Genomic DNA, 27,702 nt, shown 5'->3' with positions numbered 1-27,702 from the left:
AGGAGCTGGCACTATTTCTCACCATAGAATCGTACTACAAGGGCAGAGAATGCCTTATGAGGAACAATAGGGGCTTAAAATTTCCCTCTGTCCCTGGAGGAATGTATGAATACATAATTATTTTCTTTGCATTGCTTCAGATGCGGGGGAGTGAGAGGTAGGGGGCAGGGAAGAATTCACATTAGTGCTAGTGATTCATATCTGTTACTCCCTGTGAGGATATGTATACTATTTCTTTAAAACTGTATCAAGATGCCATGCAGAACAGGACTGGGAGGTTTCTAGGGGCTTGGCTACACTTGCAGATGTACAGCGCTGGGAGTTACAGCTGTGTTCGTACAGCTGTGTAGGGAAAGCGCTGGTGTGTGGCCACACTCACAGCTACCAGTGCTGCAGTGTGGCCACATTTGCAGCATTTGCAGCGCTGTTGGGAGTGGTGCATTATGGGCAGCTATCCCAGAGTTCAAGTGGCAGCAACATGCTTTTCAAAAGAGGGGGGTGGGGTGGAGTGTGACAGGGAGCGGGGAGAGAGAGAGAGAGAGTGGATTTTTGGAGCCGACACTGTGTGTCAGCTCCCTGCCTTGCAAAATCTGAAAATTTCCTCGACCCCTCATTTACTCTTAACCGCAAATAGCCTGCAGACCAGATAAGCAGCTGCTCCAACGGACTCCCTTTCTTCCCCTCTTCCCCCCGCCCCACTGTTTCTCTCCTCAAGCAAACAGCATTCATCCCCCTGCCTCATTCACAGCAAGGTAGTGGGTTTTCTCAATTGATTGTTCACAGTCAGTTACAGATTGATCACAGCAAACAAGAGCTGTGTTTGTTTTTTAGATAAGCAGCTCCTGGAGCCCCGAGTTCACAACAAAACAAAGAGAGGCATCATAACAAAACAAAGAGAGTAATTTAGTTAAAAGCATTCTGGGATATCTCCTAATAGCCTGGAGGCCAATAACAGCGCTGGTGTGTGGCCACACTTGACAAGCAGCGCTGCATCACCAGCGCTGCACTCGTTATACCCCAAGCAGACCAGGTGTACAGCCAGCGCTGCAGCCAGGGAGTTGCAGCGCTGGATGTGCCTTGCAGGTGTGGACAGTTACTAAGTTGCAGCGCTGTAAAGCCTCCACCAGCGCTGCAACTCTCCAGTATAGCCAAGCCCTAGGAAGAAGTTCCTAGTTCAGTGCAGCAGCAAAAGAAGGACAGTGTTACAGCTCCTACTATCTTCCTTAATCTAATCAAGTACTTTGTACAGTGTTTAAAGAAAGTGATTGTTTCTGTGGTGCTTCAGTTTTGTCACGTGACACTCTTCATTGCGAGCAAAAGGGGAGGTGTGGATCATGCGCTGACTTTTTTAAAAAAGCCCCATTGAAATCTATGGGTCTGATTCACACAGGCATAAGAGAGAAAGTGGAATCAGGAATACCTCTAGTGAAGCCAGTGTAACGACACCACTTTAAAACCAATGCAAGTGGGAGGTGAAACCTTTGGAAAGATATGAAATGTATCAGCTAATGATCTCTCTCTGATAGAAATCAGTGAAGAAAGAGGAGGAGCCAGTACATAATAGAGATTAATAGGACATAAGGGGGATATTAAAAATGTATTTTAATGGAGAGGAAATCATCCTAGTATTAGGAAACTTATGAGGAAAATAAAGGGAAATGATAGGGGAACTTCAGTGACAGTGAATTATTGTGATTGTTCTTTTTCTTTTTCCTTGGCATTTTCACCCATCTCTGCCAGCCATTTCAGATGGAGATCTCACATAACCTCACATCTTTGTTACTTTTAAACATACACAATGCTCTGTGGTTGAAACTGCTGCACAGACAAGCTAGTGGTATCTGGGACTATTTGGATCTTCCTCCAGAGTTGCAGATCCGTGTCTATTCACAAAACAAGAAGGAAGATGTTTATAAAATAAAGATCGAATTTTGAAAAGCTCTGCAAACACAGTTGAGCAAGCAATGAAATATTCTGATGCAGCGCTAACCCCAGTTCTATTGAAACAGCAGCTTTGGCTCTGCAACTAAACGCATGGGTCTGCACTGTAGAGATAGAGCTGGCAATCTGCTGCATGGCTGGCAGACTACTTAGTTCTCATTCCTTTTGCTCTTTACATGCACTTAATTTTTTCTCTGGCATGCACAAACAGTTCAACATCAGATTTTGACACATGCAAGCTATTGTCCCAAAGGATTCATTGAGCAGGCTGTCTTGCAGCTGCTGCATTTTCCACCAGTTAAATTGACAGTTGCCTACTGTGTGGAGTTGCTAGGAGAAGGTGAATAGTCATGATTACAGCATATTCCTTCAATAACAACCTGTAGAGCTCTCTGATTACTCTTCTGAAGGGATTTATACATGTCTTAGAGTCCCAACTTAACGTTTGTTCAGTTATGTTGTTAAGAGGCTGGTAGATATTTATTCATTGAAGACCAATTCAGGATCATCTAAAGAGACAAAAGCAGGCATTCATTTCTTACGGTGGTGCAGCTGATACTGACTGCTTTCCTATTGCAGCCTGCTTCTCCAACCTGCACAGCAAAAAAAAAAAAAAAAAAAAAAATTTCTGGACTGCTAAAGTCATTCACATTTATCCTGCATGGCAATGAATTCTAATACATTTTAAGAAAGCTTTTGTGCTTCAGTGCATATCCCTACAACAAACGAAGTGCATGGGGAAAGAGCTTGAGCCGTCAGTCAGTGAGTAGTATAGTAGCTGGCTCACATGTATGGAGTAGACTTGTGAGGTCAGAAGAGCTGTTTATAGTGCTGTATGCTTAGGGGGAGAAAGAGTGGATTTGTCTATCAGAGTGAATAGCAATTCAGCCAGAAGCTTTCCTTAGAATTCCTTGTAATTCTGAAATGTTTTGATAGATGAGAGCTGCTCCTGTGTAACGTGTGGCTCCTCTGACGTTTGTAGTGGACTAAGGAATGCTTTTACTTGCTGCTGAGCCTGACTGTACCTGTGTTGCTGTAGGACAATTACCATGGGGGCTAGAGCTACCGAAACAGCCCGGGAACTGGAAGACACCTCTTTAAAGTACCAAATAGGAGGACACACTGAGAAAATGTGGCAACGGCTCAAAGGAATGTGAGTAGATCCTCTCCTTGTTTTTGTGCTGTTTCCTGGGACAGATCTGTTGCTTTTGAATGTGACTAATCAATACAGGGGAGAATTATTTTATAAGTAGTTACTAGTATTTTAATAGCAGAATGAAATGTCTTTTTAAAATATATGGTAGTTATTAGATTCAGTCACCTTGTTTAAGAGACACATGGACAGTAAAATAACTATTGCCCAATCCAAATGCAGGTAACCTCTTGTATCTGACTACCCACTATGCTGTGACATTATTTTGCATGTACTATCTTCAGAATCAGCATTTCTATAGCTATGTCACTGTTAGAAATGGTTCCCTTTGGAGCTGGTACTTGTTCTCCTGGAAATGGTGGTACATTTAGGTAAGTATATAGCTGTCTGAGGTACTGTAATTCACACTGCTTGGGTGTGCAGGTGAATTAGCCTATATTGAGAGGGTCTTCGATATTCATAGGGATGCTGTATGATTCCTGTCTTGCATAGATTTCTTTTTTAAAACACTTTAGAGGCTTATATTGTCACTAAGCTAACATCTACAACATGCAGGCAATTTAAATGCCAAAGAATAAATCCATTAGCCAGTGTGTTCCTAAAGCCACAAAACTTTAATAGTTTATTTAGAATGGCTGTTGCTCTAAAGGCTAATGTCAGTATATGTTACACTCAGATATGTATGTTACTTAAATAACAGTTTCCTTCTTCAGTGTTTTGGGAGCAAGGGAACAGCATTAGCCTTCGGATGGGGAGGTTTGATATGCTGAGTTTGAAAGGCTATGCAACAGATGCTATCTAGTGTGTAAATAGCAGAAGGAACATTATTGATTTTAATTTAAAACCTATGGTACATTACAGCATTTAGAAGATTAGATGCAGTACAGGAAGGTATAAATTACTAGGCTTCCTGTGCCCAGGGTGAGGATTCATCCTGAGTGTGGGAAGGAGAGTTTTTACCACCTATTTGCCTGCAGTGTTCATTCAGTGGAAGTCAGCTTTAAGTCATGATCAGGGCACTTTAGGAAACCAGCTGGCAAAGACAGTTGGTTACGTGCACTGAATTATTTGACCATTCTGTCTAACTCTGCATGCTTTTGGGACAGTGCTGGCCCCTGTGAACTCCAGCGAGTGCCCTGGTGGTAGACGTGTTTCAGCCATTTTTTGTGCCACAACCTCACCTGATGGAGTTTCTGTCACTGGGGACCACCACCAATCTTTATAGGGACTTCCATTGGTGTAGACTCTAAGTTGACTTAGTGTTTTGTAAGGTTCTCTGCAATTACTAGCCTCTAGATTAAATGTTTTCTTTCAACTGTCTCTAATTAGTAAATTGGGTCAGTTTTATTATGATAACTAATTAATGTAATAAAAAACAGCCTCACTCTATACTGCATATCAAAGCAATAAGGTTAATTCCTTTGAGAGTATGTAAAGCAATGCAAGGAGTTTGAGGCTTATCAAATCCAAAAGGAATCTGAAAATCAAAATATGCCCATATTGTAAGTAGGAGCCAACCCGATAAACATTGTTCCTCCTATAGGACTTGTTAAAGCTAAAACATTTTACAGTATTGTAAAATGAAAAAATATTATTTTGACAGATAGAACCAGCTGGGCACTTTCCTCAGCCTCTCCGATTTCATTGTGAGATTGTGAATATTACAAAGAATATTGAATGAATTGAGTCTAAAATGTTAATTGTTTCAGGGGAGCTCTTTAAAGACCACATTTATTCAAAGCAGGAAATAGTGAGGAAAGGGACTGATTTCAGTCCGCACACAGTGGTATTAAAACAAGTGTGTGTTTTTCCAGGGATGGGGTGAGTGGAGCAGGACTGCAACATGTATCGTGGTTCTGAAGAAGAATCTCTATTTATAAATTAATTACTAATTAGCTAAGGGAATTGACTTCTCATAGGTGAAGTACAAGATGGTGTCTGTTAAGGGAAATGAACATAACTCTAAAGTCAAATTCCACTGTTAGTTGTCCATGCATGGTTCTCATTGAAGGCGATGGGAGCTATGCTTGTGAGTCCAGAACAGAATTTTACACCTGGGAGCACAAAAAAGCCCATAACTCCATCTCAGTTTCATCAGTTTAAAACTGTGGCTTCAATAAGGCTTTCATTGTTACTTGTGAGGAGACCATGAGGATTTCTCTGGCCTGCAAACTGGCTCAAATTAATCTTTGAGTTTCATATGAGTTTTATTTTGTTGTATTTAATTTCAATAATAAGAAGCTAGGTTGTGTTTAATAGCTGCATGCTGCATCTGTATGCATAGCTGGCTTGTTTTTTTCAGTCAGCATTTCAAATACAAGCATTATATATGTAGTTCTGCAGATTATTCCAAGATGAAACACCTTAGTTCAGTCTGAAACCATTTGCCTTTTGATTATCAGTGGAGGGTCCTCTGCAAAACAATATTTTGGAAGTATCAGCAACCATAATTGTTTGATTAAGTATTAACATGCAAGTCATCAACCCAGAATCCAACCAGAATAACTGGTTTGGGCAATATGGATGTGGTGGGGCAGGGAATGGAATGGCTTTGCAGGCTGTAGCAACCCTATTGCCCTAATACTCTTCTTCTGTGATGGAGCCCTGGAGATTTAACAACATTGAAACCTTTGGCCATGCCCCATCTCCATGTGATCCATGTGGCCCTGGAGTCACCAGAGAGCTGATCTGCAAGCTGTGCAGAGGGCGTGCACCTCTGCCTGACTACCCCAAATCCATCTGCATTGCTCGTGCATGAAAGGTGCTGGCCTTCTGTGGCAGTGGAGAAGAGGGCCAGATTTGCCCCAAACGAATGATTGCATAATACTCGATTCTGAGTTCATAGGTGACAGGGTTCACAATACCACCTTCCTGGAATAGGAATGTCTTGACCTGAGCTGCTGTTCCTTGAATTAAGACACTTTGAATATTAAAAGTGTGAACTCCAAATGTGTTGGTACTTCAGGGAGAAGACAAAATAAGCTGGTATCTCAGTTAATAAAACAAATAATAAATGAGCCAAATTATTCCTTTAATTATTCACTCCTTACACAAACTGCAGTTAAAGGAGTAGTAGCAGAAGTCTCTGACGCTGCTGGTAGAGCTCATACCGCCCGTCTGAACTGCAGTTTTATACAAGCATCATTTACCCAAAAAACCCTATATCTTAGTGTTAGGAGCAAGTTCCACTCAAAGAACTGGAAGCTCATACATGAGAGAAGAATTTACCTTTCATATAGGAATATTTGGCCTCTCTTCATTGTGCTAGAACTTTGGAATCTAAAAGTTTGGGAGGAATTGAATTCAGGGGTATGGCTAGAATTGTATCTAACTAGAATTGTTTATATTATGCAACCTGTAATTGTTTTAGAAGGAGACAGTGGGTCATGTTCATCATTGCTCTAAGACCCTTTTGTGCTAGCTTAGCTGGAACACAGGGGCCATTGGACAGGCATAAATCCTGGGTAGAAATACCTCTGTTGCAGGAACGCCCTTTTCATCTTAGTGCCAACTGGGCTTAGTTGTGTTGGGAGTGGGAGGAGGTGTGGTCAGGTCAGACCTGCAATCTAGTGATTCTGTACTCCTGCAGGAGTCCATACAAACTGTTACAGTATGGATACAAAGTGAAAGCAGTCCTAAGGGCTTGCCTTGGTTTGTACCAAAGGTGGAACTGGCTCCTACAGCCCCTAAATAGGGAGGCACAATGATTCTAGCATCAAACCCATAACTTCTTTCTTGTATCATAACTAACTAATAAACCCAGTCATCTCTCCTTTGTTTTTCTTAGTTTTCTGTACACATTTTTACTTTATACTGCATTTGGTGCTTAAATTTGTTGGTTTCTTTTTCTCTTCTGCTCCACCTGCTTGATCCAAGAAAGTTCAGGAAAGTCTAGACTATTGCTACTGCAATTATTGCTGTAGCAAACAATGTAATGTCATAAATGGAAGAAAGAAGATGGTCTGGAAGGTGGATGGAAATGATAAAAATACCTAGATATAGAAAAATCTCATTTAATGTGTCACTATCTACAGTATTAGCAAATTGCTGCTTCTTTTCTAATGTGTAAAAAAAAAAACCCTTTAGAGGAAAATCAAAAACGTCATTAGGTAGTCTCAAGTTTTCATTAAAACTAAAGCTAAATGGAATTGAAGTAAAATTAAACCAGTTACGTGTCAAATATAATGTTTGAGGAAAATTCATAATAATATACCTAGAATGATATACATCCCATTAAGTCTGTAGTTACAGTGAGAGATTTTTTCCATTATAAATCATGAACTTGTTCTTTTGATTTCTGAAGGTTAAAATAAAACGTTGCTCTGTCCATTGATTAAGCAAGACTTTTTATGTGGATAGCTTTGTAACCTACAAACATGATTTTTTTTTATTATTGTTGTCACTGTAGATGTTTTAATACTTCAGTTCTATAACCATGTTAGCACTGTAGAGGGACTGGAGCCCTGGCTTAGTCGTATTATGACAATAATATTCTTTTACCATTAGAAAAACAGTTCACCTATTGTAATGTACAGGAGGCATAGTTACCTGTTCTAGCTCACAGTTAGTGTTGCCACAAGTGAAGACTGGTTTTGATGGCTAGGTTAAGATGGAATCCTACAGTTTACAATGGGTGGATGGATTGTGTAGAGGACTCTATTGAAGTTGGTTGTAAAATTGCAGAGTTAGGGCCCTACTTTGTAACATTCCTATGCTATGCCTAGGAATGCCAGCTTCAGGCCTATATATAGGTCACATCGTACCAATGTTTATGTATTACTGGACCGTAGAGCATAAGCGAAGTGAGATATGTAAGGGATATTTTCTTGAAGATATATGGAGGGATTGTATTTAAACATGTCTTTTTATTTCAAAATTATTACAAAGAACAAATATCTAAAATATTACTTTAATTTAAAGAGTTGAGGGCTAATTTATAATACAAACAAGCAATAAAATCAATGACCTACAGTTTTCTGCTAAGCTCAGACTTCTACTTCCTTCCACATTAGATTTAGCAATTTCTAAACTCTACTAAAAGATGTTTCCTTGTCTGTGTAACTCTGCCCTCTTTATAGGAAGGGATTACACATAATCCATCACCTAAATATTATATTCTCCTTTTTCATATGACCACTTCCTCTACTTAACTTGCAGCTGCTGCAGACTGTTTAATATAAACCCTTTAATATAAAATTCCTTTGGTAAAACCACATTCTTTACCTTAGTCAATAAAATGTCTACAACAAAATGGTCACTTAGTTATTAAACTGCATTTCCCCAAAAGCCATTGGCTAGAGTTCACATTAACCTTCCTTGAATAAGAAGCCTCTGGTTCTGGCGGTAACTCTACTACAGGGAGCTGTAGAACACAACTTACATACCTGGGTACAGGGCTGGATTAACTCTCCTGTGGGCCCGGGGCTATTAAATTTTGTGAGGCCCCTGTATACAAGTTGTCTTCCTAATTTAGAACAACATGATCACAATTATGGCATTGAGGCTATTAACGCTATACTAAACTTGCCTTCTAATTAACATAAGGCTGTTCTGTGGTTACATTTCAGTCTTAAAATATGTAAAATATACTTGTTAACACAAAATAGCCTACTGCTTACCTTGAAAAAGCTGTTACATTAGTTTCTTTCTTTCTGGGAGGGAGTTTGGGTGCAGGTGGGGGCACCAGGCTGGGGCAGAATGTTGGGATGCAGGAGAGGTGCGGGGTTTGGGAGGGAGTTTGGGTGTAGGAGGGGATTCTGACCTGGGGCAGAGGGGGTTCAGGTGAAGGAGGGGGTGTGAGGTGAAGGCTCCGACCAGGAGGTGCTTACCACAGGCAACTCCCGGCCAGCCGGCGGTGCAGCAGAGTTCAGGCAGGCTGACTGCCATAGTCCCATGCTGCTCCTGCAAGCTGCCAGCTGCTGCCACGTATCTGCGCGCCCCTGCAGGCAGGGGGACCGCATGTCTCCTTCACTGCCCACACCTGCAAGCGCTGCCCCCCACAGCTCCCATTGGCTGGTTCCCAATTGGTCAATGGGAGCTGCAGGGATGGTGCTGGGGATGGGGGCAGCGCATGGCGCCTCCGCCCTACTCCTCCCCCATGCCAGAGACATGCCAGCAGCCAGCCACTTCCGGGAGTGGCGTGGGGCCATGGCATGCAGGCAGCTTGCTTGGGCTCCCCTTCGCCCGAGGCCCTGGGCTGCAGCTCTTACAGCCCTTGCATTAATCCAGCCCTGCCTGGGTAAGTAGGAGCTTCTCATCATATGCTGTTTAGTTACATAAGCAAATATAATATCCCTTTCCCTCTGCCCCCAGGAAAAAAAACACACCAGAAAACAGAGCCCTAATAAGGTACCAGTTAACAATGATTAAATATATTATTTTGTATCCAATAGGGTAACCATTTGTCCTTATTTTAAGGAACCTTTTTTCTTTTGATGTCAATGCCCCTTGTATCAGAGGGGCAGCCGTGTTAGTCTGGATCTGTAAAAAGCAACAAAGAGTTCTGTGGCACCGTATAGACTAACAGATGTATTGGAGCATAAGGTTTCGTGGATGAATACCCACTTCGTCGGATGCACGCCCCTTGTAGAATCCATGTATTTTTTTACCAATAATGTAGCAAAGAATCCTATGCTATTGTTCAAATGGAAGATTTTGTACCATATAAAACTTTTGGCACAAATATAATATTGAGTGGGAGAATGTCTGTTAAATAAGCTTATCGTGTATTTTTCAAACATTTGTCATTTATTTCCTTAAAATATATTGGTCCCTCTATATACCAGCTCACTCTAAGTTGCGCATAGCAACTTTAATGTGTATGTGTATATCAATCATCCACATCTACTTGTTTTTCAAGGGCTAGATCCTATCAATTCAGTAGAGAAACCATGCAAATGTCTAGGGTAGAAACAAAGAACTTGATTTAATGGGCCAGATTCTTGGCTGATGTAGATTGGTGTAACTCCACTGAAGTAAAAATGTCCCAAAATGTTGAAGTCACCGATGAATACAAATGAACTCTGTAGCTATTTGGTAGCTTGCAGTAATCAAGGCTGCCACTATTTTCCTATAGGGGATGTCATGCTAGGAAATTTAATTTGTTTGGAGAATGCTTGGTAGATATTTTCCAATCTCTTTTTTTTAATGACGTATAATGTAGAGGATCATTTTCAGGTGTTAGATAAGTTTTAGGTAATCCATTCAACCCCCACCCCCACTAATTAGTGCTAAAACAGATGATGTCAGAATATTTGATAGCAATAATTCTTGCTTTACAGCTGCTCCTGAAACAATCTAATTTAGACAGAGCAGATACTTAGAGAAATGCCAATGATTAAGTACCTAAATGTTTTGGATATCCACTTGAAGTTATAATTATAATTTGACATCATTTCTGTGAAGGAGAGGCTGCCACGGAGAACCAAGGCCTAACTAGCCTATGTCGGCCATGTAAACTACACTTGGGAGCACGTAGATGCTCCAGGTGGAGGCTCTTTAGCCAACTAGCCAGGGAGCAGCTGACTTGTACAGATCGGAAGAGGAATCCCAGGATGATGAGAGTTCTATTGGTGGGGAAGGCCTTGGTGTGTAAGCTGTGTGGGAGCCTCCAGGAAGAAGTGCAGGCTCCTGTACGGGAAGAGCCCTTAGTTAGGTCTTTGAGGTAACTGAGGGAGCCCAGAAGAAAAACTGCGAGAGACCCGAGGGGGAAGAGAGACAATAGGGGACCTCTGGTTGTTGGTTCAGAGAGGAGAACTGGTGATGTGCCTTGGGAGAGGCCCAGCTGTTTGGGTCTGACTGTAGGTGGTGAGTTGAGCCACAGAAATAGTGCTAATTCCTGTGATGGATCCCTGGAGCAAGGGGTCAGGCGTCCAGGAAGGCAGTCCTGGGCCTGGTGTTCAAAAAGAGAACAGGGAACAAAAGAGACCCACAGGAAGCAGTTCAGGCTGCTGTAGGGGAGCCCTGAGACAGGGCATACAAGAAACAAGGACTAAAAGAAAAAGCCCAGCAGGGGTGGAACACCAGTTGCTGTTGCATTAGGATTCCCAGGGGGCAAAGCTCGTGTATGTGTGAGTGCTCTGCTGAGAGTGAGAAAGAACTGTGAGTCCAGCTCAGGAGGGATGAAGGATGTTCTGTTTACATCATCTGGAACTTTGAGTAGCCTAGGGTTTGAACTTTAAGTGACTTGGCCACAGGGCAGAGCCATGGAAAACCTGTCGAGAGGCATGTGGCCTGCAGGAGGCGCTGCAGCCCAGGATGCAGTGAAATTATGCACTGACACAAGGTGTTCTCTAAAGGTGCATGCACCCCTTAACAGAGGCTAATCTCAGATTTACCCAAACTGGGTTTATAACCATAGATGGTGCTGTAGTATTCAAACTAGGCTTTAAAAGTGAACTGAGAGTTAGCAGTGCTCCTATTACTATTTCCATCCAGCCCAGCCTATGGCTGACATCAGCTCAGGTAGTGGGGAAGTATGTAAAGCTGGCTGCACTATTTCAATTGCTGCTGCTGCTGCCATTCCATAACGATCACCAAATGACTGCATCCAGTATTTAGCATCTAATAGAACATAGCAGTTCCTAATGAACTGACTCTTAAAGATAAACTGAAGCACCTTTAGGAATTTTGGCCTGTAAACTCAGTTATACAGTGTGTAAGTCAAGTAGTTTGTCACCTAAACTACTATGTTGTTTCTGTGGATGCCATAGAATTTTCATTCTTCCTGAATACAATGAAGACTGGCTGATACTCTATTGCCTAAGGGTCTGAGTACACCACCGGAAGCCAGACAACCCTGAGGCTTAATCTAGACTCTGACACTGAGTCACTACAGGTATATGTATACAGCATATGGCGGCGAGCCTCCCGACCCAGACTTCAGTGAGCGGGACTTGCGGTAATGCTGCAAAAATAGCTGTGTAGACAGTGCATTGAAGTTATGGCTCAGCCGGGCTCTGAAGCCCACCCAACTCCCTAGGCATCAGAGTCCGAGCTGCAACTCCAAAGCTCTGTCTACACAGCTATTTTTAAAGCATGAGGTCTGTTGACCCAGGCTGGGAAGAGTGTTCCCACAGGCTGTGTAGACATACCCTGTGTGGCCTCAGGGAAGGCATTTGACACATCTGATTCTCATAGACTCATAGACTTTAAGGTCAGAAGGGACCATTATGATCATCTAGTCTGACCTCCTGCACAATGCAGGCCACAGAATCTCACCCACCCTCTCCTGTAACAAACCCCTAACCTATGTCTGAGTTACTGAAGTCCTCAAATTGTGGTTTGAAGACCACATTTGTGAAACAGAGAGAATAATACTTGGGTTTAGAGTCATAGTGTAAACCAGTCAGCTGTGATGTAATTCCTGAAAACTGCACAACTTCCATGAATATTTATTGCATTAGCTGATACAAAAGAAAGGGCAACCCTGACTTCACCTGCAGGACTGCAAATATCACTGAGTTCACAACAACACAGGGTCAGGATAGCAGGTGGAAAAAGAAAGTACCTGGGTTGTTCTTGTTGTTTGGAATCTAAACTAATAAATGCTTGAGGGGGCATCTATAGCTCCAGTCTTTAAAGGGATTTTTTTTTTAAAAAAAGCCCAATGATACAAGATTTCTTTGTCTTATAAGTTCTTATGAAAATCTGAGTCTTACAAAATCCAATATCTTTCCTGCTCACAAAAATGAAACAGGAAGACACAGCAAAGAAATGATACAATGTGTTCCTGGACCAGCAAACCAAGGCAAGTTGGTCTAATTTCAGACCTCTCAACTTTGCCAGTATATCTTTAAATATTGCTTATTGGAGACTGGAAAAATAAGCATCAGGCTACTGTTTCTGAACTAACTTTCTGATAGGACTAATGGATCTATACAAACATCCTCTCAAAATGCACTCCTCCCCGTCAATCTCACAACAAATGACCATCACTCCTGGCCAGGAGGTGAGATAAATAAAGGAACCAAAGACTTGAATGGGCTGTAGCTCAGGCCTTATGTATAGAGCTGATTACACCCTCTGCATAGAAGTGTTCATAATCATAATATGCAGCAATTGGCTGGACTCTTCCCAGTAGCTTGTCAGTGCTATCCCTGAAAAGAGAACAGCAGCAGCGCTGGTTGAATATAATCCATCCAATACATTTTGTGGCCAATTTTGTTGTTTGTTGAATGACTCTTTACAGCAGTGGAAGCTTGATTATTTCTAGTGAGACCTGTTGAGTCATGGTAGAGTTTTAGGTCTAGCTCAGTAGCGACCATCCAAGCATAATGCATGTGTTCTCTGGTGCAATGTTCTTTAACAGGCAGAGATCTAAAGGAGGATTTTCTCCCATGTAAGTACTCCTGCTCCATTATCTATTGTTTGACATTGGCTGCAGTTTATTTGACCCAACCTATTTGCAGACTTTTGGCGCCCCCAGGAAAACAAGTAGCCTCTATAAATATTATTTGGACATTTCATTGGTATGAATTTCCCTGATATATAGTGTGTTTGGAGGCAGTAACATCGGAACGGTTCACTGCTGGAGTGATTTATGCCTGAAGACACTAAGAAACAGACTGCAATGCAGTATTTACTTTTCTTTTCTAGTTCATACACTGTATTGAAATACTTCACGGCGTGTGAGAATTCAAAGGAGGCGAAGCCATTGTAGGTCTTACTGTTCTTTCACTCTGCAGAGCTAATTGAGGAATCAGTATCAAACATTACTTTTCCTGCATAGTTGTGTATTGTGTTTCATCTCTTTGTTTTGAATGGCTTGTTTCCTTAGTGAAATGTTCTCACCTCTCTATTTTTAAATTGTTTTTATAAAAAGGACTGATGACTCTATGACTCTTCTTCCTTCTTACTGTAGCTGTATGTGAATATGCTCTGTATTCCCTAACCCAGACTATTCTAGATTGAGATAGTTGAGAGGCAACCACCCTGATCTCTCAGTCATTGATCTCAGATGGAGTTGGGAGTTGCAAGCGTTCGCCCCTTTAGAGAGTCTTGGAATCTTTCACCTGTTAGCGGCATCCGTTCAGATCTTAGTGCACAGATAACCAAATCACAATAAGCGCCACCCCACTGAACTCCACTAGACCTGTGTGGAAACTGAAATTCCCATTCCACAGGCAATTCTGAAATTATACAAGAAAATCATTCTGAAATGAGACACACAATCCAAATTCTGAAATTCCCAGTGGAATCCCAAAATCTTTTTATGAAAAAATTAAAATGACACATTGTTTTGACCTGTTCAACATGTTTTTGAGGCTCCCCAAGGTGTCTAGGGCTCTGGCAGCCTGCTGTGTGGAGAGCCTGGGGCTTGGGAGCCAGGGCTTCCAGACTGCTGAGAGACTGTGAGCTCTGGCTCCAGGGCAGTCCACCTTATGAGCTGCCCAAAGGCCTTGTAGGCCCAGCTCTGAGGCATCCCAATAGGCAGGTTGTTGAGGAGTGGGGGAGCTGTAGAGATGGGAATTATTTTCCTACATAAAATTTTCCCAATGGAAAGTGAGTTTCCTGTTGGAAAGTAATTATCATCAGCTCTCTCACCCTGGTCAGTCTCAGCAGCTAGGCCAAGGACTGAATAGGCCACTAAAATTTGAATGCGTCTCTCTACCCCTGGAGGTGCTTCATCTTTTGTTGAGGCATTATGTAAAGTTTCCTCTGCCACTGCCCGTGCCAATCCTGTTCTCTGGTAAAATGGGAGACCAGTCTCCAGGGCTGTCGAGCTTACCCATGTCTTAACTCAAAAATAGTTCAAATTCAGAGAGATGCCAGATGAGGAGACTAAGGGCTTGATCCTACACATTGTGAGCTTTGTCATTGACTTCACTGTCAGTGGGAGCAGGACCTATTAGCAGTGCTTGGAGGAATCAAGCATAGCAAAGTGCCTTTCCCAACACAGTTCTGCAAATATACATTTCTGTCATAACTAGCCGCCCCCTTTTTATTTCACTCCTAAGCTATTGAGCAGGCACTATTAATTTATTTTGAGAAAATAGGGACTAGAATGAGACCACTAAGCTTATATACATAAAACACAATATACTGATTATTGTAGGGGGCCTAAGAACTAATGTTCTTTTTCTGTGGAGCTCCTGATTTGGATACAAGCACGGTTAAGAGACAGGCATTGGACGTACACTCCTGAGCAAGAGCACTTACATTTGGTGTATATGTTTGCTTCTTTAGACTGTCTCCAATCATATTGTTTGTGTTGCACTGAAATATGCTGTAATAAGACTATATAACTGTTGTCATCTGAGACCTTCATGGAAACAAGCTGGTTATCTCCTGAGGCCATCTCAGGAAGTAAAACTATAAATAAAGTATATGGTAGGAAATAAGTGGGAAATGTAACTTAGAAGTGGCTACAGCCGTTTTCTGACTTAAGTGCGTTTTAAAATGTTTGGAATGTTTCATACTTAACCTTTTGTGCAACCTAAGTACCTACTTTCTGGGTAGATCGATTGCACTATTTGTGAGAAACAGCACGCTTTAGAATCCCATCTCTTTTCTAATGAATTTTAAACAGACTGATTTTAATATTAATTGCTCTTTCTAAAAATACCCTCGTGAAAAAATCAGTTGATGACATGCCACAATGAGACTTTTTATAAAGTATGCATTTAAACAGATCAGTGATAGGTGCAATTGTTTCCCCTAATAAACTGGAAGTTATTCGATAGTATTAGTTAAAATAATTTGTTTTGAATCATTGTGCAGTTAATATGAATTGCACATTGAAAAGTGATTCTGTGTTCATTTGAATCCTGGAACTTCTCTATGCCGCCAACAACAGACAAATAAATATAATGCATATGAATTCTTGCATAAAAGGGTTAATACGTTTGGGCTCCATATGCTTCTGAACTTGCATAATTAGCTTCCTGGCTGTGTAATGAATAAAACTGTGAGCAGCTCATACAATTAATTTGTTGTTGGGTGAGTTATGTCAGACAAACTTTAGCATAGTAGGTAGGAAAAGATAAAGCCAGTTAATCAGAGTTTACATTTTTATAGATGCCAGACAACAAGGGCGCAGGACCAATAACACCTAATTCTGAGTTTGTAACCCTCCCTGCCAATATACACATTCCTTGGCTACAAATATGTTACTTCTAGCTTTGGTTATATCCTTTGGTTTGCCATAGGGCATGAATGGGGAACCCTCTCCCCACTACATATTGTGTAAAGATGTAAATGGCACATGGGATTGGGGGGGAGGGGCAGTGATATGTCCACATGCCAGATGAGGGGGAAAGCAGGGCTGTGTTTGTAGGCTAAGAGACCCACAGCTGCTTGTCTGCTTTACAGATGGGCCCTAGCCAAAATATTAGAATACCCTTAGGGAAGTTTGTAGTTAAATCCAAACTTTCTGACTAGCTCTTATCTCTGCAATGTGCTACTCCAAAACGTGTGTCCAAACCCCTCTAAACTTTGGGAAGACTGGGATCAGTTTCATCTCTAGTCAATTCATGCTTTTTTAAGCATTAAGAATAAAGATTTCTAGGTCTAGTTGAAATACTTCAGTGCTTGTGTTGATGGCATTTATATTAGATAGGAGATTAAGTTTTGCTTATAAAAGACAGATACCAAACCTTGGCCTGCCTTGACTTTTTATTTTATTTTATTTTTTTTGAGGGGAGAGCAGAGGCACCTGACAGAAAGTGTGTGTATATAATTTAACTGGAGTCTTGCCTGTCGATTAATGTTAGAGACTGCTAACATTAACATGTTAGAGCTGTGCAATTAGATGTGCTTAAATTAGATAACAACAAACATGTTTAAGGGTTTTTATGTTGTCTCCTTCCAGAAAACTGAGGTTATAGTTTGTTAGGCTCAGGTGGGTACATCCTGTATGATCAATCTGAGGATTTCCTGTCACCTGTTTCTATATTTTCTTACACCCTTGGGTCATACTCAGGTTTTCCTAGCTCTAGTTAAGACATACACCTCTACCCCGATATAACACGACCCGATATAACATGAATTTGGATATAATGTGGTAAAGCAGCACTCCAGGGGGGCGGGGCTGCACACTCCGGCAGATCAAAGCAAGTTCAATATAACGTGGTTTCACCTATAACGCTGTAGATTTTTTGGCTCCCGAGGATAGCGTTATATCGGGGTAGAGGTGTATATGACACAGGCTATCTTCTCCTATTGTACCCCTGTTTAGTTCTACCACAAGGCTATATTTTACCCTCTAACATTGCATAGAACTTCCTTTCATGTTAATGCATTCTTCATGGAGCATATACCTCACAAAATATATGATTGTTTACTCATTCGCAACAAACCGCAACAAACTTTTGGGAGATATATATATACACACCCACACACACTAGGTTACTCAGGATCATGCATTTTTTCATGCTTAGAATGAGTTGCTCATGTAGAAGGGGTCATATTCACACTTATAGCTTCTCATTCTCACTGTTACTACCTGGACATAATTAGACAAGGTGCAAAGTATGGGGAAATAAAACATTACTCTGTGTGTGGGGGTGTTCTAATATTCTGCTACAGAAGATCTTCACTTCAGAAAGCCAAGGAATTACAAATTTCATTCTCTGTCATTCTTTATCATACTGTGGCATTGTATTGTTTATATGTGTCCTGTTTAGGCTAGTGCACAATCAATGTTACATGAATGTAGGAACCACATCCCCTAGCACATGGTGAAAGTAGTAGTGTCAAAGAATCCGTTTGACAGCTTCAGTCTCTGTTGGTGCCAGTCTCACTTGGCATACTCTATTTGATAAACATTGCAGCCAAAGACCAAAGCAACAAGTAGGAGTTGGATGACTGGCTGATGACTGCATGCCATCTCCTACAAATCTCTGCAAAGACCTTCTGGCATGGAATGTTAACTCAGAATGTCTTCATCAGCACAAAAAGAGCACCTTCCTTTTTCCTTGTAAGATGAGGACCCAAAAGTTGCAGAGTCTTTAAATCATGTTGTTATCCGGCCAACATCTTGGGACCCCTTGTTGCTTATGGAAGTTGACACTTTATGCATATTTGTGTTTTCACCAAGAGCTGAACTGTATTCTCAAGATTCATAAGTTTACTTTACCAAGGAAAGTTTAAAAAAAACGAACAAAATGTCTTCAGCTTCAATGAAGGAGACCTTGAAGGAATAAGTGAAGTTTTAAAGGTTTGGCATAATACAACCATGCCTCCTAATGAGATGCAACTTTTCATCTTCACATGCAGCATCTTCACTGGTGAAATAGACTGGAAATATACAGCGTACAATGGTGTAATGTCCAAAAGTGACAACAGATGAGATCTTCCATAATGAAGCTTGTTTCCATTATTTGATAATGTTCACTATCAAGAGGATCCTCTTGGCACAGAAGTGTAATTTTTCTACATTATGCAGGCTATACTAAATCCATTTTTAGGGGGTACCTATGCCCTGCTGAAATTGGCAGACTACCATGTGTGGGGCTGCTGCCAGCTTTCTAAGTTGGCACGAGCACAGAAACAGCCACATGATGCATTACTTTTGAGTATTAGTTGATGAATCCCTCAAGATGCTGCCTATGTGAAGCAATTATGTGTATCAGCAAAAATGCTTCATGGCCTGGCTGTGTGTTCTACTCAGAGGTTTAGTCAACTGCATTAATTTAATCTGTTAGGTTACCCCATCGACATGCACTCTAATAGCTTTGCTCTGCTGGGATCTTATGACACAGTCTAGTGAAGCTAATGATGTCAACCTTCATGAGACTGCACTTGAGAGATCTGATAGAAAACCGGATTGTGGTAATCTATTTATTGCTTCAGTAAACCATCACCTTTGGGCAACACCCTTGCTGACATGAGTAAAAAGCTGTTTTAAATGAGAGAAACTATAATGGATTTTAAGGCCTAAAGGCACCACTATCATTGTCTAGTTTTGCATAACATAGGCTATAGAACCTCACCTACTAATGTCTGCCCCAAGTACATAATTTAATTAAATCTAAATGTTAAAAGCACTGATGACATGGTTCTGGTCTCACTTACGCCAGTGTAACTGAAGGCTACCAGGTTATATCAGGGTAAAAGTGAGATCAAAACCAGATTTTACAAGTTTATTGTATGATGATATTTTATGAATGCACTAGAATTTGGTTTGGTTTTATCTGTCACTTCCTGTTGTGATCATTTGGCCAAATGGATTACATTTTAATTTTCTAATTTCTGTTGGTGCTGATGTTGGTTGCATACTTATTTATCACTGGGCCGTTCAGCTGGTAGGGAGAGATTTTAAGTGATTTCTTGGAGTCTGTTTTCAAAGGAAGGAAACAATTTTGCACCTTTCTGAGTTCCATTTGGCTGCAGGTAGAAACAACATGGGAGCACTAATTGGCACCAGTAAGAATTTGCTTCTGAGCATATGTGAGACTTGGGATTATTGCCACTCAGTGACTTTTAGGCTCTAGTCCTGCCACTAGATGAGTTAATGGGGACCCAGGCCCACATGGCAGTGATGTTAGCCCAGTTTGCCATTCATTTATTTTCAGTAATAATAATTTATATTTACATTACATTTTCCATCTGTATCTCTCAAAGCACTTTACAAAAGTGAGAAAATATAATTCCCCCCCCCCCCCCCACACACACTTTACAGATGGGGAAGTGAAGCACAGAAATGAAATAACTTGTACTAGCTCACACAGCAGGTAAGTGGCAGAACTGCTATTAGAAATCAAGTCTCTTTACTCCCAGGCTTATGCTTTATCTGCTGGATCATATTGCTGTCCTATTCTTTCCTGCAGCCCTTTCTGGCATTACTGTAATCTATATAATGCCTCCTGATTTTAGTCAAAAACACAAAGCCGCCTCATACAAGTAAGTTGATGGTAATATAGCTTAAATGTTTTTCTTTGAGCTCTTCTAGATATCTGTAACTAAAAAAAATAGAAATGTGAGAAAACCTTATTTTCAATCACTTGTCTCTTAAATGAGCTTGGATAGGCTCTCCGGATAAGACAAAGGGTTTTAAAAACTATTTTGCCTTGATAAACACTTTCTGGGCAAAGTGTTATTTTGAATTTTCAGTTATTACCCTCTGATTGTTCCATCATATTTCCTACCCTTACACATTTAGGACCAAATTCTGCCCTCATTTTCACGATACAACCTCATTGCACTCAGTAAGATGCATTCTACACATGGACATGAAAAGACAATGTACTATGTTGGGGAAAATGTGTCAGGTAGTTCTAAAGCCCTGAAGTGGTGTAATTATACCGAAATGGTGAGCATAGAAATGTAGGGCTGAAGGAACCTTAAAGTCATCAGGTCCAGCCCCCTCGGCTGAGGCACGACCAGGGGAACTAGACCATCTCTGATTGGTGTTTGTCGAACCTGTTCCTAAAAATCTCCTACGATCTCCCTGGAAGCCTAATCCACAGTTTAACTGCCCTTCTTAAATTAGAAAGTGTTTCCTAATATCTAACCTAAATCTCCCTTGCTGCAGTTTAAGCCCATCTCTTCTTTGCCCTCCCTTCAGTGGACATGGAGAACAATTGATCTCAGTCTTCTTTATAACAGCCCTTAATAGATTTGAAGACTGAAGAGGGACCCGATAGCAGTCTTCTTTTCTCCACACTAAATATACCCAGAAATATATAATCTCTCCTCATAGGTCAGGTTTTCTAAACTGTTTACCATTTTTGTTGCTCTGTTCTGGATGCCCACCAGTTTGTCCACATCTTTCCTAAAGAGTGGTGTCCAGATTTTGACACAATACTCCAGCTGAGGCATCGCCAGTGCCGAATAGAGCAGGACAATTACCTCTTCTGTCTTACATATGACACCTCTGTTAATATACCCTTCTTTAGCCTTTTTTGCCACTGCATCACATTGTTGACTCGTATCAATTTGTGATTCACTATAACCTACAGATCCTTTTCAGTAGTACTACCACCTAGCCAGCTGTTTCCTATTTTGTAGTTGTTCATTTGAGTTTTTTCCTTGCCAAGTGTAGTTCTTTGCACTTGTCTGTACTGAATTTCATCTTTTTGATTTCAGACCAATTTGTCAGGGTCATTTTGAATTCTAATTCTGTCCTCCAAAGTGCTTGAAACTCCTCCCAGCTCAGTGTCAACTGCAGATCTTATATGCGTAGTTTCCACTCCATTATCCAAGTCATTAATGAAAATATTGAATAGTAGCAGACCCAAGACTGACCCCTGCAGGACTTCATTAGATATGCCCTACCAGGCTGACAGCAAACCATTGATAACTACTCTGAGTACTGTCTTTCAACAAGCTGTGCCCACCTTTATAGTAAATTCATTTAGACCACATTTCCCTGGCTTGCTTTTGAGAATGTCGCATGGGGCTGTGTCAAAAGCCTTCCTAAAATCAAGATCACATCTACTGCTTCCTACACGTTCACTAAGCCAGTAACCCTGTCAAAGAAGGAAATTAGGTGGGTTTGGCATGATTTGTCCTTGACAAACCCATACTGGCTATTTTTTATAATCTTATTTTCCTCTACATACTTACAACTTGATTGTTTAATAATTTGTTCCAGCATCTTTCCAGCCTTTAAACTAAAGTTAGGCTGACCAATCTATACTTCCAGGGTCCTCTTTTGTTCCCCTTTTAAAGGTTAGATACTATATTTGTTTGCCCTTCTCAGACCTCCATGAGTTCTTGAAGATAATTGCTAATGGTTCTGAGATTACTTCAGCTACTTCCTTAAATACCCTAGGATGAATATGAATATGAATATCATTAGGATCTTTCAACTTGAAACAAAGAATACTTAGATAAATTAGCTGTAACTTGTTCTTTTCCTATTTTGGCTTTCGTTCTTTCCCCCTTGCTCCTGCTGCTGTACTGTTACCCTTTTAGTGAAGACTGAAGCATTAAACACCTCAGCCACCTTGATGTTACAGCAAAGAGTCCTGTGGCATCGTATAGATTAACAGACGTATTGGAGCATGAGCTTTTGTGGGTGAATACCCCTTCTTTAGCCTTTTTTGCCACTGCATCACATTGTTGACTCGTATCAATTTGTGATTCACTATAACCTACAGATCCTTTTCAGTAGTACTACCACCTAGCCAGCTGTTTCCGATGAAGTGGGTATTCACCCATGAAAGCTCATGCTCCAATACGTCTGTTAGTCTATAAGGTGCCACAGGACTCTCTGCTGCTTTTACAGATCCAGACTAACACGGCTACCACTCTGATACTTAATGTTACAGTTATTAGTACTCTATCACTGCTAAGCAGAGGACCTATGATTTCCTTTGTCTTTCTCTTGCTCGTAATATATTTAAAGAGCCTCTTATATAACTACCTGTGTGGACATTTTGGCATAAGAGTGGCTTTATCTATTTATTTATTTTTGATTTAGCAAACTCCTTCCTAAAGAAAATAAGCTAAACCAAAAAAGCACTCGTATTGGAATAATAGTGTATAAATTTTAAATTTGCACCTTAGATTATACTGAAAAAAACTTTCCCATATAGGCAAGGCCTAACAAACAAAAGGAAATTGTATCAGAAATACCAACAACACCATTGCCCATGCTGAGGTTTTCTTAGGAAAACATTCGATTTTTTTTCTCCTGGCCCCTCGATGCGGTTGAAATAATGAAAGACTCCCATTCAAAGACCAGTGTCTTTACATTTGCTCAGCACCATGCTAACTTAATTCAGAATTGTCTTACCAGAGGGTTTTTTCCATATAAATAGAACAAGACATTTTGGTACCACTCCCAGAATATGACTCTCAAGCAGAAAGCAGCAGATAAACTGTTTTCCTCTTCTGCTTCTTTCATAAAAGCATTTACTTCATGTAAAGGTTGTGAACTATGGGGTTTTTGGTTTAATATTAAAAGAATTAAGTCACACATTTAATGTTTGGGGGGGAAATCATCAAAGGTATGAGATCCTCATCCTCTTCTTTTTCTATAATAAGCATGTTATATCCACTGTGTGTTTAGTCACTTCAGCATGGAGAAATGAGTTCTTGGTACGATTACAAGCATCCTTGACTGATATAGCAGTAAACTGCTATGCTGAAACCAAACATACTGATACCAATCTTCACTATCCATTCATTAGCATAAGGATTTGGGAATATCTTGACTGGAGAGTCTTTCTTTTGTAGCTAGGGTACTTCTCACTTAGATTTATATTAACATACTGTATTGTCACTGCCTAATTTTCCCTAAAAAGCTCTTAATATTCAGTTCATATTACTATACTTTGTATTCTAAGTGATGGAGCTTGCTCTTGCTCAGATAGGATCTTCATTAAAAATGCTGGCCAGTGGTAGCTGTCCTGCTCTTTATAAAGCCACAAATACAACAATCATTTCTATACTACTGTGCAGGATACTAGATTGACTCTGTGCTGCAATCCTTCTATTTTGGTATAACTTTGGCCATCATCCTGTTCTCTTTAGTCTGGGCTCCTGCTCCAGTGTGGTTCACTATGGCAACATTGCTGTGCTATCTACGTTTGTAGCAGATCAAGCTGCTTCTGAAACATTTAAATAGCTCTTTCTGCTCAAGCAGCATGAACACTGCAGTGTTTCTGCCACTAATATCTATTGTCCAGAGAGAGAAAGAGCATGCACATGTGAAAGTATCTGTCTGGGAATAAGTGCTTAATTTTCAGAGTTTGCATTGATTTACATGGCCTTTGTCATGTCATTGTGTTGGAAAAGCTGTTTCTCCCTCCAGGAAAAGGACAGAGGGAATATGATTGACCTTGTGCAGCTGAACCAGTACTTCCACATAATGGCATTGTGGGTAAATAAATGTCATCAGGGCTCAGGGAAACATGCAGTTTTTGCTGGTTTACAGTAATTCCTGGATGTTACCATAGGTACCTCTATGCAACAGGAAAAATAGGACTTATGTTGTGTTCCAAATTCCTATGACTTTTTTTTTTATATAGAAATAAGTCTAATCTTTAAGAAGTGGAAAATGTTGGGATTTGTTTAAAACAAATATAGGTCAGCTATTGGGAAAGAAAGCAACAGGTTGCCTGAACAAAATTGTCACTAAAGGTTGTTACGAGTGGACATATGCCTAGTGATTCATGGCTTGATGCCATCTACAGTGGTTAGACAATGTTTCCGAGCTGATCTTTGGGGCCTGTGAAGATTTTGGAAACTAGAAATGTCAGGGTTAACCTCAGTATTCACTTTTAAAAAAAGCTAGTTCCTAGACTCTTTCACTGAGTTTAAACGTGAACATTTAAATTAGTCACTGGAGTGTAAAGTTTCGTGGATGTCTTCTTCCAGAAAGGGCCGGTTCTAGCTTTTTTGCCGCCCCAAGCGGCGAAGGAAAAAAAAAAAGATAAAGCCGCGATCGGCGGCACTTGGGCAGCTGCTCTGCCACGCCTCTTCATTCTTTGGTGGCAATTCGGCGGCCGGTCCTTCCCTCCGAGAGGGACTGAGGAACCTGCCGCCGAAGACCCAGATGTGCCGCCCCTTTCCATTGCCATCCCAAGCATCTGCTTCCTGCGCTGGGACCTGGAGCTGGCCTTGCTTCCAGATGCCACTGATTATTTACAGTTTCCTCTCAATACATCTACTGTGTCATTCATGCCTACATACTCTTCAGCTTTTAGGAAGGACCTCAGAAACATCTGATTATGAAGGGTCATGCTACCCAGGACGTCCAGTGTTGCTTGTGTGTATTGCAGGCAAATCAAGCTCCAGATCAGCAGACAGTGTGCAGCTGAGCTGGCTGACCGCAGAGGAGGAGTAACTCTAGCTTGAGATGTTATGTGGTCCTAGTAGACTAAGCACAAAGTTGACAGAATGGGATTCCTTTGTTCAAATTTTCACTCTTACTCTGTTGGTAAAATAGAAATGATAAGGCTCACCTGCATTTCAGAGGGCTGTTGTGTCAATAATTCAAAATGCTTGTAAAGTACTAAAATTTACCATTATGTGCTACCCAACCCCAGCATATTTGCATACATTTCTCTTGGAAAAGTTTTCTTAGCATTGACAATTGTGAATGAAACCAAGTATAAGCAGCTGGACTCTGAGGATCTGATCCTATTTCCATTGTATTCAATGGGACTCTTTCTACTGACTAACATAGGCATTGGATCAAGCCTCAAATGAAAGCTGGATGGAACATCAGATCTGCTCAAGTGTGCATCATGTCTCCATCTAGTGGTTGATACATAGATGGTATAGAACAGGTGTCCGCAACCTATGGCACGCATGCCAAAGGTGGCACGCAAGCTGATTTTCAGTGGCACTCTGCTGCCGGCCTGGGGTTCCGTCTGTAAATGGCTTTCCATTTTTTGCAGTGCACTGTGCAATCTTGTAACTTCCTTCTGTAGCTTTGGCTGTTACACCTGGCCTAATTTCAGTTGCTGATGACTTATGACATGCAGGAGACCAGGCTAAATAAGCTGGTGGTCCCGTCTGGCCCTGGACTCTCTGGCTTATCTGGCCCCCATCACTACAGTAGCTGAGCAATTCACTATTTTTAAGACACTTACCCTCCCGGCAGCCATGCGGGGCAGGGCAGTTGTTCCCATTGTACAGAGGGAACACTAAGGCACAAAGGAGACATCCACACCATGATAAAAAACTCTCCACACCAAGTCTCAGCCTGGGTCTGCTGACTCAGGCTTGCAGGGCTAAACTAGAACTTTTTACTACTGGTGGTGTAGGACCTGTTATTTTGGAGCAGAGGGTCCGAGTTCTATAGCTGACACAACAGATGTGCGTGCACTTTAATTGGTGATTGGCTATTTGAATGTGTGCAGCCACAGATTGTGTTACAGTATGATATGAGTAACTAGCAATAGTGACTTCAGGTACTGGACCTCTTGAGTATTGAGATTTATTCGGTAAAGTACCTAGCAGAATAACAAATAACAAGTAAAAGATTGGTCCTTGCCCTAAAGAGGTTACAATCAAGACTTTAGCTAAAAAGTGAGTCTACCAAAACAATTTGGAAGTGTAGCAGTAGAGGGGTTATAATAACCTAGCCATAGGGTTATCCAGTGACATGTGCGTATCTTGATGGTTTCATATGGATTTGTATGTGACAGTACCTCCAAATACCTAGTTAGACAGGAAACCTAAAAAGATGATCTTGATAGGAGCAATTCTTAATAATTTACTGGATTGCTTCTGATCTGCATAATAATAGAATTATTATTCCTTTTTATTAGTAGGCACCAAAGACAGGAAAAAAGAGACTAAGCTAAGCTATGCTAAATCCCTTTGTCTCAATCAGCTTTGTAAATCTCGATACTCAACAGGAATCTGTGCAATTGAAATTTAAGCCTTAAAATCCTATCTTCTGTGATATAGTTTGAAAAGTCTCTGTATAAACTAAAAAGAATCTGTAGTATGGATTGAGCATAACTGAGCTGCAATATGCAATTTATGTTAATGCTTATGCAGGGTATTAACCTTGATGCCATGCTGAGCAGATGAGGCGCTCATTTGGAGCACTTGTTAGAGTTCTCTCACTTATTCTGTGTATCAAAATCCAATCAACCAGTTTTTTAATTTAACTACAGTGACTTCAAGTAGATCCAAATTAGAAGGAAAACCAAGTTAGAGTAAAAGGGCCCCTTGCGCCCAAGCTGTGTAAACTCTTGGGGGGGCAGGAATCATCTTTTTGTTCTGTTTTGTAGAGCACCCAACACAATAGGGCACTGGTCCATGACTGGGGCTCCTGGGTGCTACAGTTGTACCAACAATGATTGATTAATAGTAATCCAGTATCACTTCATTTGTGAGTGCCAAATGACAAGACTTTGCAGGACCAAATTCTGCCCTCAATTGCCAACCACCCAACCTAAGAGGTGGAACATTTTATCTGGATCCTCAAGGTGCTGGACAGCTGTAGAATAAATTGGGACTGTACATGTGGGTAGGTTCCTTCCCCCTGACTTACTATGGGTGCTCTTCTGACTATTGGCCAGCCAGAGGGAAATGGGAGCAGATTTGCCTTTCTCCCTGTTGCTCCATTTTAGCTGAAACCACCCTCCCTTCCCATAGCTGTATGCTATAGGAACTGTAGTATTAGGATGCTGTGGGTCTGACCAATGGCCTGTTCTAGGATCAGGTGGACTTTTTTTTTTCTCATTGAGGCCAAATTGGCTGAGGATCATTAGGCTTTTTTGCCTACGTCACAGTATCATGAACCCACAGGTTAAATAGGGATAGGACCTACAAATGTAATAGTAGAGAGACAAGGTTGTGAGGTGATATCAGTTATTAGATCAACTTCTGTTGGTGAGAGAGACAAGCTTTCAAGCTTATACAGAGTTCTTCTTCAGCTCTGGGAAATGTATTCAGGTTGTTGCAGCTAAATACAAGGTGAAACATATTGTTTAACATAAGTAGTTAATGCATATTTCAAGGGACCATTGAAAGTGAAGTGGGCCATTAACATGTCTCCCGTCATGGGGGGGATGGAGGGAAAGGGTTAGTGGGTAACCAGATTTGTTGTAATAAGGCATAAATCCAGTGTGTCTGTTCAGTCCATGATTTTTTAGTAACTAGCAAAGTTATGAATTTAAGCTCCCAGGCTCATCTTTTGAAAGTGTTGTGCAGGTTTCACTAATGGACCAAGTAAAGGAGAAACCCTCACCGACTAA

At 41.0% G+C, this 27,702-nt stretch overlaps 1 protein-coding gene across 1 annotated transcript in view; it reads left to right on the top strand.

Annotated features, from left to right (window-relative positions):
* Window positions 1-27,702, top strand: part of LOC123378729 (calcium/calmodulin-dependent 3',5'-cyclic nucleotide phosphodiesterase 1A-like) — a 359,073-nt gene that overhangs the window by 191,165 nt on the left and 140,206 nt on the right. Inside the window, exon 3 of the mRNA XM_045032841.1 lies at window positions 2,981-3,094. Within this exon, the coding sequence (XP_044888776.1) occupies window positions 2,981-3,094 (114 nt within the window). The remainder of the gene's footprint in view (window positions 1-2,980; window positions 3,095-27,702) is intronic.

The sequence above is a fragment of the Mauremys mutica genome, chromosome 10, assembly GCF_020497125.1.
Source record: "Mauremys mutica isolate MM-2020 ecotype Southern chromosome 10, ASM2049712v1, whole genome shotgun sequence".
Classification (NCBI taxonomy): domain Eukaryota; kingdom Metazoa; phylum Chordata; order Testudines; family Geoemydidae; genus Mauremys; species Mauremys mutica.
The sequence above is the reverse complement of the archived record's forward strand: the minus strand, read 5'-3'. Positions and strand labels throughout refer to the sequence as shown.